At 35.9% G+C, this 18766-nt stretch overlaps 1 protein-coding gene across 1 annotated transcript in view; it reads right to left on the reverse strand.

Annotated features, from left to right (window-relative positions):
- Nucleotides 1-18766, reverse strand: part of WDR19 (WD repeat domain 19) — a gene marked incomplete at its 3' end in the record, with an annotated part of 34701 nt that overhangs the window by 13305 nt on the left and 2630 nt on the right. The window contains exons 4-24 of the mRNA XM_079534141.1: nt 18493-18608; nt 17949-18064; nt 16658-16738; nt 14373-14485; nt 13011-13184; nt 11992-12062; nt 11034-11206; nt 10829-10943; nt 10461-10567; nt 10002-10124; nt 8216-8365; nt 7528-7675; nt 6727-6931; nt 6018-6177; nt 5338-5448; nt 4958-5067; nt 3827-3884; nt 2750-2896; nt 2567-2649; nt 1386-1469; nt 176-322 (exon numbers count right to left, since the gene is read on the reverse strand). Coding sequence (XP_079390267.1) covers nt 176-322; nt 1386-1469; nt 2567-2649; nt 2750-2896; nt 3827-3884; nt 4958-5067; nt 5338-5448; nt 6018-6177; nt 6727-6931; nt 7528-7675; nt 8216-8365; nt 10002-10124; nt 10461-10567; nt 10829-10943; nt 11034-11206; nt 11992-12062; nt 13011-13184; nt 14373-14485; nt 16658-16738; nt 17949-18064; nt 18493-18608 — 2592 coding nt within the window. The remainder of the gene's footprint in view (nt 1-175; nt 323-1385; nt 1470-2566; nt 2650-2749; nt 2897-3826; nt 3885-4957; nt 5068-5337; nt 5449-6017; nt 6178-6726; nt 6932-7527; nt 7676-8215; nt 8366-10001; nt 10125-10460; nt 10568-10828; nt 10944-11033; nt 11207-11991; nt 12063-13010; nt 13185-14372; nt 14486-16657; nt 16739-17948; nt 18065-18492; nt 18609-18766) is intronic.

Here is an 18766-nt window from a genome sequence, read left to right on the forward strand (position 1 = left end):
ATGTATTAAGAATGTGTTCAAGGAAATATTATATTTTCTAGAAGCTCATAGGATTTCTTTCTAAAAAAATTCCACTTACTGTACTGAGCACAGTTCTACCCTCTGGCAACAATGCAGAAGAAAGAAACAGTTAACAGCTCTCAAAGAGATGAACTTCTTAACGTATAATTATTACCTGGCCACCATCTTTGCCCCATCAAGAGACTGGGTTTCTCTCACAATATTAACGGCCCTTTCAGGATTATTAAGGTGATCCAAACACAGTCGGATTACGCTGTCCCACTGTTTTGCATTCTCATATGCTACCACAGCTTCCTTGTACCTGAAAAATTACAGCTCCACAAGTTTTTCTGATTTTTAAAGACCTCTTTTCAGTATGGTATGAAAGAAACGTACAGTATTTTACTTCTGAGCGGTTATTCTGTGACACCTTCTTTTCAGTTTGCATAAATAGGCTTGTTTTGTATTTACTAACTTTTCTCTCCACATTATTTTCTCTTGGGAGTACATTTCTTGCTGAGACAGTAGAAAACCACAGAAGTATTTTTAACTTACTCTGTCAAGCATCCCTTTTTGTATATCTTAGAAGTAGTTCATCTGTTTTATCAGCTCCACATTAAGTCACTTGGGAATGAGAGAACAAGAAATCCAAACAGAAAACTAGTAGCACAGTTTCAAAAACGAGTCTATTTTCTGTTCCATAAGTGAGTTAAAGAAATTTCTCATCCTTGCACTATGCAGTTAACACTGATAATATTGTCTAGTCTCATCCATCCAAGCATTTAGCCTTGGTTGTCTCATCTTACAAGCCATCATTATTCTGAACTCCATTTCCCTACAGGCACTGAAAAGTAGAAAACTAAACTTTGTGATTAAAATTTTATGATTATTGGCTGATATGACAAAGGCCTGTTTTGGTATTTATTATTTTAGCCAATAATTTCACTTTATCCAGTGCCTTGCAAGAGCAGCTATTAAGAGGTAACAGTAATTTGCTTTCAGATTGAAAAAAATTCTTCCATGATTATTTCAATTTTGAAGGACCTTAAAAATCACAGCTTTATGAAAGGAATTGTTAGAAACAAACTGAACTTCAGTATTCCATTAATTGGACTGCTGTATTGCTGCAGCACCGTAAAACCTTCAATTATTTTTGTTATAAAGACAGTAATGTTTAGATGGGAAAAAATCAATTAAAACTATGTCTCTGATGGTAGTGGTAGGTCCTTACACTATGTTTAAAATATTCATGCTTGGGTATTTCTGAATCCTTTTTTACAAGCATGTTTTATGCAAAATTTAAAGTCTGTCTTTTAGTATATTTTATAGAAATAACACATGCCATAAATAACAATTATATATTCTATAAATGCAGATAAGCACACCTGCCATCTGCTTCTTTGGCCTTTGCATATTGCAGGTGAATCTTTGGAGATGAAACATGAGGAAGAAGTTCACCAACTTTTGTCCTGGAAAGACAAGACAAAGTGAAGAAACATTTCTCGTTTCCTTTTTCTCTAGTAGAACAGGCATATTTATATCAATACTGAAAAGGTGGTTAAAAAAGAAAGTACTTGAACATAACGTGTAAGCTTTGAAGGCACTTCAAAATGTTTAAAGAGCTGTACTTAATAGTTGGAAATAGGCAATTACAGGCAGATCCTCTGAATGACAACATCCACAACACAGCAGAGCACGTGTGAGGCTGCAGAGAGGCAGGCCCTAAATGTCCCTTCTGTGCCTGGAACGCAGGGCACTCCCTAAGGCTTCAGGAGACCTGAACTTACTTCTGCCTGAAGAAACAAAACAAGCCCCTCCCTGCTTCCACATCAAGTCTGTCACTATACATAAGCTACTCTTACTAACAAGTGTTCTCTTGGTTCACCATGATGCTGCTGATACACTTCCACAGCAGGATAAATTTTTGAATCGTAAATGAGCGTAATATTCCAGCCTAATTTTTAGAGCACTTGCATGAAAGAGAGGGGATCTTTCTGATCTCTGCTTTATTCAGTTTCTCTTATTAAAATAGCATAAAATGAAATTAGATAACAATTAAGACTCGGAATCTCTCTATAAAATAGTACTTCTCCACTGTAAACTTCCACATTCCACTTTAAAACGATGTATAGAAATTACGTTAGTTGTTTTGACAGCTAACAGATATAGACTCCTTTTGAACAAGCAAGTTAGGACAATTTCCAAATGTCTGAATATTCAAAGTCTTAGGCACCTGATGACCAACAAAATTCAATGAACTTAAAAGAAACTGCATGAATTAAATCACCCAATGCAGGCTGCACACCATGCACACTCACATGCGAAAAGGACTGGAAACTGCAGCTAACAGTGACACAATAAAAGGGGGGGGGGGAAAAGGAAGACTCCCATTTCCAGTAAGACTGTATTTAAACCAACATAAGTTTCTAAGAGGTGAATGCTGTTCTTGTTCAAGCCTGGGGAGAGGAACCACAAAACCAGAGACATTTGCAGACTTGTTCTTTTCCAAAGGGCACCACGTCAAGTCCTCTGTTACAACAAACACCTCCCTGCAATCTGTACTTACCAGTTTTTACACCGGATGTACACTGATGCTGCCTTGTCATAATACTGTCCCTTCTCATACAGCTGTGCAGCTTCTGAAAATTGCTGTAATATTGAAAATCATTGTAATGTCATTTGTAAACTATGATTATGAATAAGTATCCTAATGCATTCACATATTCAACCTTAGGCTTTGTTAATTTACCTTCATACTCTCCAGAATAGCTCCACAGTCCCTTTTTAGTAACCTACTGGGATGCTTAATGGCCTGGTTTACGCCCTGGCGGATATCCCCCATTCGAATGCACATCTGAGCCACTCCAGCAAGGCAAGCTTCATCGTGTTCCTGATACTAGCAACCAAATGGAAAGCAGAGACATTACGTATCAGAAATGGCAGCTGGCAAAAGCCACAGTAACAAAACACTGATCCCAAATAACAAAACATTACATGGACTTGGTGAATTCAATTTTTGCCTAGAAATTCTTGCTCAGCTTCAGCTATTTTTTACTAGTTAAGAACAACTCTGCTTAATTTTTTTTTTCCTTAACCTTTGGTCTTTTGTTTCTGTATTTCACTTGCAAAATCTGTCCCAGCCAAGCATACAGGGAATATATTATTACAAATGGCTCTGTACTACTTCATTCTTTCCTTCAAAGCCAACAGTAGAAAAAAAAATGCTTGTAATCTCTCTTCATTTAAAATTTATTTTTTTTTTTTCCCAAACATGGTAAGGCCACTGAACCTTCATAAGGGCAAATGGCTTGAATTCAGAAAACGCTGCTATTTTCTCTATTAAATTCCCATATTATTATTTCAGCTGTTTCATAATAGGCATTTTGCAAATATTAGGGAAAATAATGCCAGAATAAGGGAATATCTACTGAATAAGATGTCTACTTTCTAATGCAATCCTAGCATGTCTTTACGTAGATAAAATTTCAGCAAAGAATAACCAAAGGAATAACGAAGATTTTTGCTTTACCAATTAAATCCTAGCAACATTACCCACAGTGTTTGCACGTCTACTATGAAACTGCTCAAACTAAGTCTTGTTATTCTATTCGAACACAATGGCAATAATGTTTTACGAGTAGAGAAAGCACCATTCTGTGCATTAAAAATACACAAAAAAGTACATAAAGGACTGCTATCACCAAAGCAATAGTTGTGTAGATTTAGCACTGAAATAATAAAGCTGAATTCAAATAATCTGAAACAAAACACTTGGAAGTGTAGTATTTGATAACTACACATGCTATCAGCACTGGAAATGAAATACCTTACTGTCCCCAGTGATTCCCTTCTCATAATGTGCCAGAGCATTCATATAATCGCCCCTGCAAGAAAATTGGAATTATGTAGAACAAGTTTTAATTGGAAGAGATCGTTACCTTCCTACCTAGCAGATCTCTCAGACAGATTATGCATGCAGCTGTTTTGCTTAAGAGATTAAAAACTGCAAATTAGGATGTGAGGTATGCAAAAGAAGGAATTACACAGTATGCTACGGTGTTTCCCTTTATTAAGCTATTAATCAAAAGGCAAGTCTGTCTCTCAATTCCTTTACACTAAGCTCAATCGAATTCCATGACAGGGAGGCACAGAATACCCATGTATGCAATGCAACTCAATAATTTCACCTCTATTTCCACACATACTGCTGGAAAATAAACCAATCTACTTTTTTTTTTTTCCCCCAGCTTAACAGTGAAAGTTGGTGGTTTATTTTTTTATTTTTTTAAGTACATTCAGAACAGAAGTTATAGATGGTCTCATCATATATATATATGGCTTCAGTTCCCTCCTGTCTGTGACTGTGTCCTCCAACAGTTCTGGGGGTATTACAGAAATGGGAATTATATACAGAGCTTTTCCCCTCAGGTTAGATGTTAAACTGACTGAGTTTCATCTGCAGAGCCACAATACAGACTTAATATCACAGCAAACGGTTAATAATTCTCTTTTGAGGACTGTCAGGCCTGAAATCTGACACACTTCTATCTAGAATGTAAGAATATGAAGGCCTGAGTATTGAAGGAAAAACAAGCAAAAGTTTTAAGCAAGGCTTTTGTCCAATGCAAATAGTCTTAAACACTATGAATTTTCTCTATTTTCCAAATGCTCACATGCAACAAAGTACTTATTTAGGAGATGATATTACATAGTGGACCCACCATTCAAAAAGAATATAAATATACTGTAATCAATCAAAATTCACTACTACTTGCTAACCTATGCCTCGAGCATGAAGCATTTCTACAAAACTTTTCTTCTGGTCTTCCAGCTGCAAAAACTGGTAACTCAGCATTACAGCTGAGCTTTCTCAGCTACAGTATCTCAATGGCATGTTCTAGTTAGCACGAGCTTTGGTTTTCATGTTCTTACACTACAGTTTTACAGGAGAACTTACGTGAATTCAAGTTGCAGTGCATATTCCCTTGATATGAATGGGATTTGGTCTGGAGCCAAACACTTAGCCAGCTGAAGTGCACTGTCCCAGTGCTGCAAGTCTTTTCGCATCTATTAACAAAGAAGAGCACCATTTTCTGATGGAGACATCAAATTCTGAATTGTAATATGCACTTTACATTAGTCTAAATGCAATTATAGAGCTAGTATTCTAGGAGGATGTAGACTATTTGAGAAAGCTACATTTATCTTAAAAGAGAGTGTCTGCAAGTCACACAATAGCAAGAACAAAACCACAGAGGGCAGAATTACCAAAAGGCAAAATATTCCAACATTAAGGTGAAGAAAATTGCATACAAAATATTTACTCATTTTGAATACCTCAAGTGCAGAAATAGGACGAGAGGATGCCAAGTATAAATCCTGAGCCAGGTTAAAATTACTAGTAAACATGGCAAGGTGTCCTGCTAAAAGGTTGTGATCTTCTATTCCCTGCAAAAGGACACAATGGGTGCAACAATACTAAAAAGCAGAAGTAACAGGTAACACAGTCTGGTACACAGTAAAGCAACACGTCCCCACATAACAGGCGTAACAGATTCTACAAACCCTCACTTTCTTACTGTACCTCAAAGCCACAAACGCTGTCTAAAATCAACACCTTGCAGAAGTATATTCTTAAGGTACTATTGTGTGTACACTTTCAGATGCCTAAATACAACCAGCTTAAAAAATACGTATAAGTGGCTTTAAACACTCTCTTACAAATAGCAAAGGATAGAGAGCTTGTCTGACACATGAATATGTATATTCTACTCCTTTCAAGAAAATATGGGAAAGAATTCTGCATTCCAGTAAAGTACTGCAACCATGTGAAGAGGAAACCAAGCAAGAGTTCTGTGGTTTGAATGCTTTCTGCTCTATAACAAACTCTCTTGAAAAAGATTCACCCATAATCTAAAAAAAAGAAAAATAAAAAGAAAAAATAAAAAAAAGAAATTAGAAATTCTTAAGCAGAATTAAACCACAGCACTCCCCATTTAAAAAGGACTATGCTTTACCTTTATTTCTTCTAGTGACATCACCATCCCAGCATTCCCACACGTCCGATAAACACGTATTGCAAAATCCACCTCCATGTGATGTAAGCAAGCTTTGCCCAGCTCATTCCAACTAGACTGGTCATTCAGAAGTACACATATCCCCCACGCTTCAGAAAATCTATGAAGGGAAAAGTAATTTAAAACCAATACTTCCTGTACCTAAATTTCCTTCTCTACTCTTTTTTTCCCTGATACTACGACAGAGAGAACTCAAAAAAATCTCTACTTCTAAGCCATGGAGAGATAGACAATTATCAGGAACAAAGGAGAAGTGCAAACGCATAACTTGCAGTTCTGCTTCTGCTATTTTTACCATTCTTTTCGATGAAATCACCTAGTCTGGCAGTTTTTCCATTATACTGATTTTGCTTTGCTTCAGTGCAGTGGAAGAAGAGTGAGGCAAGAAGAACCTTCAGCCAGTTTTGGAAGAGCCACTGTCATAGGACCCCAAATCAGTCTTGAACAAATTACTTCTACTTGACAGTGGAAAAACAGAAAGCAGCACTATTTCTTTCACTCTGGTTTGCACAGACACCATCATATGACCTGACAGATCAATCTAATTTATTCGTATTCAGCATGACATTCTCAGATAACCAGCTATGCTGTATAGAGCTATAAGCACAGAAAAAAATATTTACACGATAGAATTAAAACACAGACGTACCTTTTCAACATTAACGCTTGAGTAAGCATTTGTGCCAGCTCATTAGGTCCAAAGTCTTTCAAATCCCCAAGGAAACTGTGAGTACTGAGATAGATATTGTTTGTTTTCCCACTCTGAGTCTGACAAGTTAATTCTCCATTATACAACAGCAAAGGTTTTTGGGAAAAGGGGACTTCTGTACCACCTGCCAATATAATCTTCGATCCTAGATTCAAAGATTGGGAAGAAAGAAGACATCATTTAAGAAAGCCCTACTTGGGAAAAAATGTGGTAACTGGTCAAGGTTGCTGGCTATTAACTCAAGGTCTCTAATTCTGATAGTTACAATCTACTGTAAAAGAGTACATTTGCCAGTGAAATAGAAAAAGTTAAAAATTATAAACGATAAAAAAAATTTTCCAAATGTTGGTAGATAAATCTCTAGGCACTTGCCACTCATGTAGAAATAGCTATGGATACATTTTTGGTTAATACTATAAGTGAATAGAAGTTTTATCATCTGATCCTAAGAGCTTCTCTTGCAACATACAAAATACAATTGAAACATAGAGTGCAATTATCAGACAAAAGAGTGCAGGAGCAAGAAGCTTGAAGGGTTAAAATCAAAATGTCTCTTGCTGGAAATTTGCAGAGAAACCTACACAGCAGTTACTTTTTTTATTAGAGAGTTAACACTTCAAAACCTCTGTACTGTTCATTTTCATATGCAGTTGTGGAAATATTCAGCACAAATCAAAAACAGAACGTGTTTTACTTTAATAACTGAAGTAATTGACGATATTTTCAAAGCATTTGCAGTACCTTGAATGGCATCTTTATGAAAGACGTAAGTGTACACTTTATCATCATCATAAGCAACAAAAACACCTTTATCCATTGGCCAGTTTTCCCACAGGATTCCTTTAATGGTTGGTGAGAAATTTGGAATCTCGTATATTCTATCATTTACCTGGGAAGAATGCAGAAGTAAAGTCACAAGGAAGCAAGACTAACGAAACGAGCTAAATTTTCATTCAGGTAATGATTAAGAATAGAGGAATAGAAGAATAGCAGAAATACGAAATTCTTATTACAAGAAGTTTTCTTATGAGCAGTGACTCTGAATAGCATAATTGTTTAATTCAGAAAGGAAGTAAATGGAGAAAATACATGTCATAAGCATATTTACTTTCCTTAGAAGAAGAGCAATGGTACAGGCAGTGAAACTGAAAGGTAGCACTTTAACATTAGCTAAAATATCAGTACTGGAATACACTAATATACAATTTCTGAAAGGCATTTACCATAATTAAATTACCCTGATCTACTATGACACATTTTATTTCTTCACATTACTTCTTTACATTACCATTCAAGCCTTTTTGGCAACTTCTTCTAGCATATGTGTTGAGTAACAGAAGTTTTATCATTCTCTATAAAACACATTTTACAAGATAGTTGGAGACCTAACTTGTAAATATTATGGCACAGCTATCCCACATTAACTTACTGGACAATAGACAAAGCCATCACTTTTTTCATCTATGAAAGCCAGTCTGGTTCCATTAGGATCTGGAAAAATTTTTCTCACGCTGACAGGATGACGATATTCATTCACATATTGCCAGTCTTCGATGTAGAAATAATGAATGACTCCAGTCTAATGAGGAAAAAAAAACAGCAAAGGCTAATATTGACACTAGTAAATGGCAAGTAGATAATGAATTTGATTGTGGTGATTTTTTTTCCTATCTTAGAGATCTGAGTATGAAGAACATGTAAACAAAACAGCATTTCCAGGTTTCTTTTGACTTTTTTCCTCATTGCCGGACATTAGTAGGCAGGATAGGAAAACTTGAGGCTTTTTGGGAGTGGGATTTAAAAAAAGGAGGGTCTTTTTATTTGAAAGAAAAAAAAACTACCTCACTAACTCACTTCCTGCCTTTTCCAATGAAAAAAATATGAATATCTATATTACTGTAACAGGAGAGTGGAACAGCTGTTTATTATTTCTTATTTCTCTAACTAGCACTAGTTCTATCATTAACTAGCTGTGATCAAAAAATACCCAGAAATAAACTAAGAATCCAGAGATCTGAACTAATCCAAATAACCTTTGGATGTCCTCATTTAAGAGCACAGTTAACCACTTTTCCCTTCACTTGTCTTCAAGCTGAAGATAACCATGAAATAGTTTTAGAAAAGGAGGAAAACTCACTGAGCTTTGTAGAGACAGTACAGTGCAATTCTGAAATGAGGGGAAATGCCTGCTTCTTTCTTGAAAGAAATTTAGCCTTCAACCAATGCTGAATAATTTGCCTCCCAAGAAGAAACAGAAATCCTTAAGTACAGGTTTACCCAATACAGGGGAAAAAGCAACCCAACTCACTGGTGATAAACACTATTTCTCAATTAGTGTTACACAAACAAGAACACCAGAACTAAAAGGCGGCTTTTGAAGTCAGCTGTAAAACTTGCACACACCAAATTGATCAGTTCCAAATTCAGCATTTAAAATTTATCAGTACTAGTTTTAACTAGCTAAAAAGGCACCTGAGGAAACAGGAAAGCCCTCAACTGCTACAAAACCATTCAAACTAGTAAATCAGTGATAAGAGCAGAGAAAGCAGCTCTGTCTTTCCTCTGAAAGGTCAGGACATCACCATGTGTCAGAAAGAGCACAGTACAATGTCAAATGTGCCCTGTATTCCCTGCAGCAGAAAATACTATAACAAAAAAAAAAAAAAATATGCCTCATACAGAGGAAAATCTCCTGAAAAGTCCATTTTCACGTTATTCTTCAGTGTCCTCCTAATTTTTTCTCCTGTTGAAACACTTACAAAAATAAAAAACAAAAATCCCTATCATCTGTCAAATGGTTCAATAGTAAGCTGAGACCTACATTTACACTATAACACTTGCTTACCTCATTATCTTTGGGTCCACATCTATCACATTACCACTTAAATCAATATATTCAAAATAAGCCCTATACTTTTTTTCTTATATCTGGAAGATACTTTGACTGCCAATTATCTCACTACTGCAACAAAATTAAATTCTGCTACTAAAAAGCAGTGTTTTGAACCAAACATTAGTAAGACAACATTCCTGCCAAAACATCTCATATAAGTGCAACTGTAAGGGAAAGTTGGATGCAATTTTGCATAGAAAATAATCCAAAGTGAATTTCTCAGTAACATCATTTTTTCTTCAAAAAATGATAATAATTCAAATCATTTGAACAGAAATATATTCAATTTTAAAAGATCCTTAAGAACAGAGATAATACTCACGTCTGTGCCGTATATGAGGAAGTCACCAGTTAAAGCATGGCACAAAATTCGGTATTTATCATCATCTGCTGGGAAGAGTCGAGTTTCTCTTTCTTCCTGAGCATCCACACCTTCACCTTCTATCTAAACATAAGAAAAAAATGAACTTAAAAGTCTGCACTGTAACTACACTGTTGATACCAGAGTTTTGCCTGTATCAAGCTGTCCAGAAATGAGCTTCCTATCACATAAACAATTCACAAGAAAACAGCTTCTCTCACTTGTTCTAGACTAGCTTATATTTCTAAAGTTTCCAGAAAATCAGTTTTATATTTTCATTAGCCAGCATAGAAAATAAAGAACTTTATTTCTATCTCCATTAACAGAAGATTACTCCACTTTATCTCATTTTAAAGATTTCTTGAACTTGTTCAAGCTTTAATCTACTAATTCAGAAATCCAAACTGACTGAGCTCTTACCATATGCAACTGGACTTTACCCTCAAAGAGAGCAGCAGCGTAATCAGAATTAAGATGCATGCTTGCTACTGTACCCAGATACTCTGCATCTTTAAGCTTTTTCACGTCTACAGAGAGAGAGAAACATTCAACATTTCATTACCAATATCTGGAACTTGAAGTTTTATTTCATTTAATTACAATGTCTTGTAATAACTTCTTCAGTTTGGGAAAATCATTATTTTGTCCTAATAGGGATATTTGGTAATTCATTCTTTTTAATTGCACAATGCAGAATGTCCAGCACTGCTAAGCATAATACCACATTCATTAAAAAAGACAAGCAACGATGTGGCTGGTTAAAATAAGAGAATGAAATTAATGCTTACTGTTTTCTCCAAGCAAATAAAACCAAGCCCGATTGTTCATTCCTACAGCCAAATGATAAACACCAACAGCAATGAAACTGGGCTCTACTTCAACAGAGACAGTAACTGGTAGCTCCTGTAAGAAAAGCAGTATCAGTTTCCATCCATTAGTCGTTCTTACTCTCCTTTTATCCAAATGAAGTTTAAAAGGAAAAGGTTATCATACTCTCTCCACATGATTGGCTACAGTAACTTCAAGAAGAGAAGTGAGGTAAGCAATCCGCGTACTGCAAGTATCGCCAAGGACTGGAAGCTTTGTCAAGAAAACATGCAGGGATGCTCTTCGTGTAGATACTGCCAACAGCTGTCCATCATCTGTCCAAGCCAGTTGATTGACACCTAAAACATTTACAAGTTTTGGCAAAAGATCATTTCTTTGGCTACTGAAATGAAACAAAGAAGCAAAGTATTCACTTCGAAATGTAACAGTAGGAGGAATTCACACCTAGGAATATAGGTACTAATGTATTCAAACCAAAGCAATTAAAATATTTCCAAGATAAAATAGAATCATTCGGACAAAATCCAAAATCTACTAATTTAGCATCTTCCTAAGAGTAAAGACTTGACTGAAATACTTTCAGATACACAATATAATAGTGGTAACTCACTACCTAAGAACACTGTCTCATAAGAATGTTCTGGAAGGCACTGGAGGAAAACTTGTGTACCAGATTAAGTATCATCCCCCCTAAGCAAATGAGATGCAGAAGAGTATTAAGAAATTCACCCACCCAAAAAACATGGAAAGAAGTAGAAAACAATCTGCATTATCCTATTATCTGAATATACCATATTGCAGATGAAAAAACAACACAAACTCGCACAAAAAAGTCACAAGCCTAAAACCTAACAAACTCTGATTGATCAAATATTCTTAGAGCTGCACTTCTCTATTCCTCAAAAAGATAAAATAAAGCTTTCAAAAAATAACCGTATGTTCTCATTTTTGCTGCGGATCACCTAATGCATATTAGTTGGGAAATAAAAACTTCACAATAAATTCCATTTTTACATAGTTTTTCAACAATACCTTTTTTAATACATACATGTAAACGAGCACAAAATTCTATTTTTTACCTGATTTATAAAAATTGCCACCCTCAAGGAAATTACTAACATACCTTTGTTTTCATCATCCAAGTTTATTATGGCATACATCTTTCTCAGGTCTGACAGATCATGAATTTTAATGCTAAAACAAAAATAAACAGTCTTTCTCACTCACATAATTCTCAGTCACCATAAATTGTAAGAAACTCAACCCAACCCAGTTAAGACAGCCTAATGGAACAAAATGAGAGCATGAATGCAAAATATCTAAAATTTCCTAAAGAGCAACGTACACACACGAAGAGTGAAGACACTGATAGCTTTCATGTGCTTTCATGTTACCTAGTATGTGTGAAAGAATGGCTTAAAAAACCACACTTATTGTACAACTGATGTGGAGTTGTACCACGCTTTTCTCATAGGTATCTAACTCTCGATGTGCAAGTGTCTTAAATCAACAGCCTGTAAGGTCACACGGAGAACTGAGGACAAAACAGACTACTGCTGTCCCTCAGCTTCTTCTCCACCGAAGAATTTAGTTATTACGGGAACAGGAAGTAGTGGAAGAGGAGCTGTAGGGCATGTTCTATCATATGCACAATATATTTTGGAAGAACTCCAGTCTGTAACTACTTTCTCCCTTAATTGCTTGCACATTTATACTTTTCTCTAGATTGCAGTTAAGACCAAGTGGCAGAAGTTATCAGGTTATCAGTACATTCAGTACAGATTTAAATGAATAGTTACATTGCTAAGCATCTATGTCCAATCAACCATAGTAAAGAAATTAGGACTTTTCAGTTGATGAATAACAGATTAGAAAAAGAATCAGTATTGAATTTTATCTACTTGAAAAAAACGAAACGACCCTAAAAACACAATTAATGACAATAAAGTTAAGTGAAAGTGCAGAGATATTGGTCAAGATTAGCTTCTTCTACCTTTAGGCAAAGAGGCAGTTCCAGAGAGCAATTCTTCTCATCTTCTCTTCACAGACTTCTTTGGAAGCCTTGAAGACTAGCTCTAATGCCAAACAGCTAGAATTACATGAGATGAAGTCTATTCTTTATGAATAAAAACGGTCACTTACCAATTGTCACCACCCGATGCAGCTTTGTTTAATGACTGTGATATAGCAATGCTGCTTAGATTATCTTTATGATTGTGAGCTTGAAAGATTTCTTGACCTATCTCACGAATGTGTGTAGAGATGACTACAAAACACCCTCGTGAGAAACCAATCATAATGTAGCCATCACCATACCTGATAAAAGGAAAAAAAAATAACAAAAGAGATTTATTTATGTATTATGCAAAATGCATTTTCTTTCAGGCTACTGAGGTAATCTGTCAACCCCTCTTTCCAATGGGAAAAATAATCAAGTTATGGGAATCCATACATATCATGTAGAACAACAGGGTATAATACAGATTAAGGGAAAAGCAATCAAAGATTCCTAAAGAACAAATACAAATTTGTCACACAAGGGTGCTCTGCATTCAATCCTCTTTTATCCTCTCTTCTACATTCTTTTGTGCCCCTTTACTTTCTGCAAGCAGCATACATGGCAGTGATGCTAGGAGAAAGAACTTTGGTATCTTCATTAGTATAAACGTGCCAAGAGGTGGAAACTTCAATTTCAAGGTTATTGTTGACTCCGTTTTTATCAAAGCTATGCTAAAAATAATAATGGCAGTCATTCAGGCCTTAAGGCACACTGCTACAAACAGCAGTAAAGCCAAAGTGTGCGTTTGTGAATAGATAGTTTCATATTCATGGTGTCAAGTACAAATAAGCAGGTTAAAACAGAAATAGTTACAAGCATGCCAAGGTTAATCCAAACAAATGTCTCATCTGCTTAGTTGGGAAAAAATACAATATTACAAAGGAAAAAATCTGGGCACACCTTGTCAGGTGCCCCAAAATAAAGAACATTCAGCTACAGAATTTAAGCGTAAGCATTAAATGTTAACAGCACGTTGCCTGAACAGACACCGTGTCACAATTCAAAAATACAGAAACAGCACAGCTACTTCTGGGTGCAGAGCTGAAACTTCTAGCTCAGAATTTCTGCAAAGGAATATCACCTAGCAGGGGAGCTACAAAAACTTTACCTAACTTTGTAAACAAAGTAGCTGAAAGATGCAACTCCACCATAGCTCTTCCACTAGCAACTCACTCAAACCTACTGAGCCCTCAATTTTATCTATTGTCAGGACAGTAACAGTATTACCATTCTAAAGCAGAACATACCAGGGCAATTACATTTTGGCAATCCTACCTTCTCAGCCATTGAATTGTTAAAAATTAGAAAACCTAGCTTCATACATTTAAGAAAAGTTCGCTGTGAGCAAGGGATACATGTCTTCATTTTCAGCATTTATCAGAACTACTGAGGAAATCTTTCAGCTTGTTAATATGAGAATGCTGCATTAAGGAAGCTCTGCTTACCATCTGTAGGTTACAATACTGCCATAAGGCTGCTGAAATTTCAGATCAATTGGGTTATCAGGATCATTCAAATTAAAAAGAAAGAGAGTCTTCTTGCCAACCACTACACTTACCTGCCAATGAATGAAAAGAAAAAATTAACTCAGGAGGAATAGAGTCACATTAAAATAAGGCTCAACACCCTCACTAAAAGATGAGATTCGGAACTTACAATAATCCTTAAGAATGCTATGAATTTGAATCCTGAATCCTTATTAATAATGGAAGAGATTTTCAGGCTATTCCCCTGTGAGCCAGTGGTTCACAGTTCTAAATGCAAGCCCAGTAGAACACACATCTCAAATTCAGCACTTGTCCCTGCAAAAGCAATAGGAGAGCCCCACTTCTGAGGAAAGACAGGAGATCACATGCATCTTGTTGGACTACTCTCACTTGCACTACAATGTGTTTTTTGATCCACAGAACTTCTATCTGGAAAGCTGAAGGGAAGACTATCAGAATGTTGCTATTTCAAGTAAGAAAGTCTGCTCAGCTTTCTTTACGCACATCTTTTCAGTTTGTTATCAGTCTAGGTATATAATTTAATTTGATGAAAGCTGGAACATTGCTGGACTTCAGAGTTAAAGAGAGGTTGAGTGAACTACTATTTAATACCATTTTTGCTACCAGAGCATGTGACTGTTAGACAAAAGTAAAACACTAATTTTAGAAAAAAGCAAGGAAGGAGAAATTGTTTCACCTTATTCTTTAATGAAGAATTTTGACAGGCTGTTTACAAGTTAATTTTGTTCCAGTCTAAAATTTTGTTCCTTGTCTAAAAAGAAGACTATTTTTGTAAAGAGCTGGAAGGTTAAAATACAAAGCTGTACTTTGAAATAGGAGGTATTTTCAAATTGAGAAAAAAAATTACCTAAAAATCCATTAATTCAGAAGTACAAACTTAAAGTCTGCCCTGTAATTCCTAAATTAACCCCAAATTTAAAATCTTATTTCTGTCACTTGAGGTAGTTTGCTTATAACTCCACTGCAAATTAACAATGAAACGTTTAAGAAATACAATTTCTTAAACTCTCTTAGAAAAGTACAAGAATTGTTTTATATTGTGATGCATGTTAACACACTGCTTACTTTGCTCCAACTTGAAGGGTTTTTTTTCCAGTGTTGTAAGTAAAAGAATGGAAGTGATCATTATCAAGCCAAACTTTCTACAAGAGCAGATAATAAATGCTATCTGGTTTAAACTGCTGACGGACTATTCAAGTCTAACACCAAGAACTACAGACTTAGAGATCTTCCTCAACATTCTACAGCAAACTTGAGAGCTGTAATAAAAAACAGTAATAGAAAAGCCTAGGATATTGCACACCCCCCAGAGTAGCAGGGAAAATCAAAGTGACAAAGTTCCTGCATTTTCAAAATGTTTGTTAATTAAAATTTCCCTAGGAAGAGAAAGCACTTCATGCAGAGAAGAAAAACACTCCTGCAAGTCCTTGTCAATATAATACAGGAGAAATTCTATCCTGCATAGATTATATCTGACTGTGAAATTTTAATTACGCTGTCCATATTTAAGTATAACATCTGGACTAATTGTAAACACAGTATCACTTTGCTATCCATGAATTTTCTGTCTCATTTTGGTACTTTGTTACTGATCACTTACTAATATGTGCTGCTACACTCATCATTACAGCATTTTTCTGTACTTCATCACTGATGGGTCCAATGGAACTTGACTCCCTCAAGAAAGATTATGAAGTCAGTGAAAGTGTAGCCATTTAGAGAGAGCATCATGCTTATAGGAGAGGTTTAACAGATGGCTTTCTAGGCTCATCAACACTGAGATTTGCACAAGACAAAAACCCAATGAGTGCTGATCTGTTTCCAAAACTGACTGCTGAAAACCATCTCCATAGTTGAGACTTTCCCTGTTTCCCACGTACCACTGCATGCATCGTTGCACAGTTATATTGGGTATTTTAAGTACCCACACTTACCTCTGTCTATTGTGTTTGAAATTACTGCAAAACTACTGTCATTTGTCTTATTGCTAGCCACCATGTTTTCATGGACACATCCTTAATGAGCAAAGGGGCAAAGCTTGAAAATAAAGGTAACTGGGGTGGGGGGTGAGGATGGGGGGGAGTTAGGGAGAATTAGAGCTTCAAAGTAAAGTACTGAGTCAAGGAAGAAGTAAAATTACTTTCTGGCCAACACTGGTTACTAGCAGAAACCCTGAAACATCAAATAAACACTTTTTGCAGGATTTTGTATTGACTTCTTACTGTGCTTTCCCTGGTTGATATTCTTTCATCAGTCTTCATAACTGAGAACTGCATATCACTGGGATCTGAACTCACTGAGGTCTGCAAGAAAGAAATTCAGATTGAAAAAATCAGTACACAATGCAGCAAATATCAATGATAAATAATTGCATTATTTCTGCCCTGTATATTTAAGCATTAAGAATTGCTACAGCATTTAGTAACAAAAATGAAAAAAGTTGAAAAAAACATGAAATTAGTTTGAATCATAAGGATGTGTTACCATGAATGACACTGAAAAATATCTTAAAAAGTTAGAAATTTAGATAGGGAAAGATCCAAACGAATAGGAAGCAACAATGTTTTACAAACAGCACTAACTGATACAATAGAAACAAGATTATTGCAGTGCAGTATCAGAGAAAATAATCACCATAAATGATATATGCAATATTTACAATGTATAACAGCAATAATAAAAACCACCTGGTCCATGCAGTGACAACAAAGTAGTTGCTTTTGTAGTCAATACAAGGTTAGAAAACCTTATAAGGAAACCTTGTTTTGTCTTTGCTGTCTGAACTACACTGCTTCTCCTACAGAAGCTAGCTAGGTTAAAGTACAGACACATCCTAAAAACTTAATTTATTATTTCTTCATCCACATTGGCCTTCAGACATGAAGACGGAAGTGTATGAAGTGAGCTACGAAAGACCTTTGAAAACCATGAGTGAAACAGCATTTGTTAAATGTAGAAAGAGAATTATATTCATTTGCATATTGTGCAGCAACTGTCATTGCTTGGAAGGACTCATCTGTGCAAGCAAATGGAATGCTTGAGAAGAGAATCTGAATATACTTACAGGAAACACCGAAATTAGCCTCTCAAGGATGTGAGAGGGCCAGCCTGGAAGAAATCACTGAATACCAGTGGCAAGATCCTTATTTAACCAATCTAAAGCAAAACAAACTCTAAAGACTTTATAAACAGTTGTGTGAGACCTGTCCTGTGCTGCTACTGAGCAAGTCAACTTAAAATTGCACTCCTACGATTCTCCTGTAAAACATACAGGCTAGGATAACAGATAAGAGAAGCAGAGCTATCGAGATCCTACTACCATCAATTATGCTGCATAACACACAGGTTCAAATATTTAGATTTGCACTCCTCCTGTTACCAGTTTTCCCAAAGCCTCCCTGAAAGCAGAGATATGGAACAAAGCATCAACACCCCTTACACTGTAGCTCTCTAGCTCTCCTAAGAACCAGGGGTATCCACGTATGTCTCAAAATCAGAGATTATAAACACTACCTGTCTTATAGTATCCCCTTCCTGATTGCTTATAGTAATCATTTTGTCTTCACCACCCAGAGCCAAGAGGTTTTCAGTGCTCCAACAACCACAAGTAATTCGCTTAGTGTGCTTACCTGGAAAAGAAACATACAACACAAATGAACAAAACAAAACAAAAAATCTGGTTCAGAAATACACTGTATTTGGCCACTCAAATGCAGATTATCAGAATGCGAAGAAACTTAAAATTCAATAGTCAAATTTTAATTTTTAACCTTTCAATCCTAGATGGAAGTGTTTTGACCTTCCAGGAACTTGCACAGCCCGTTCTTCCTTTTATTTAAATTATATTTCTCCCCTTAATTTTTCTGTCCACAGGTGTCTTACACGGCTAACACACTGAACTACAGAAATACTCCAGTAACAACAACAAAATGGATGATGAAAGTTACACGTAATTTTTGATTTGCATATTCACACTCAGAACAAAAAAAGGAAAGTAGGCATATTAACAAAACTCCACCATTCCAAAGTGCAAGCCCAGGTTCAGAACAATGCATACCAAGAATAGGAATCTTGCGAGATGTCTGACGGTTATATATAAGTAAGTTTCCCTTAGTCGTTCCAACAGCAAGTAAAGCTCCTACTCGAGACCATAATAAGAAAGACAATGAATCCCTAAAATAAAGAAAATTATTATTTTCCATAATAGATTCCTTTTGTGTCCTTAAACATTTTCATAGGATCATAGAGTGGCCTGGGTTGAAAAGGACCACAATGATCATCCAGTTTCAACCCCCTGCTATGTGCAGGGTCACCAGCCACCAGACCAGGCT

This window comes from Tetrao urogallus (assembly GCF_951394365.1).
Source record: "Tetrao urogallus genome assembly, chromosome: 4".
NCBI lineage: Eukaryota > Metazoa > Chordata > Aves > Galliformes > Phasianidae > Tetrao > Tetrao urogallus.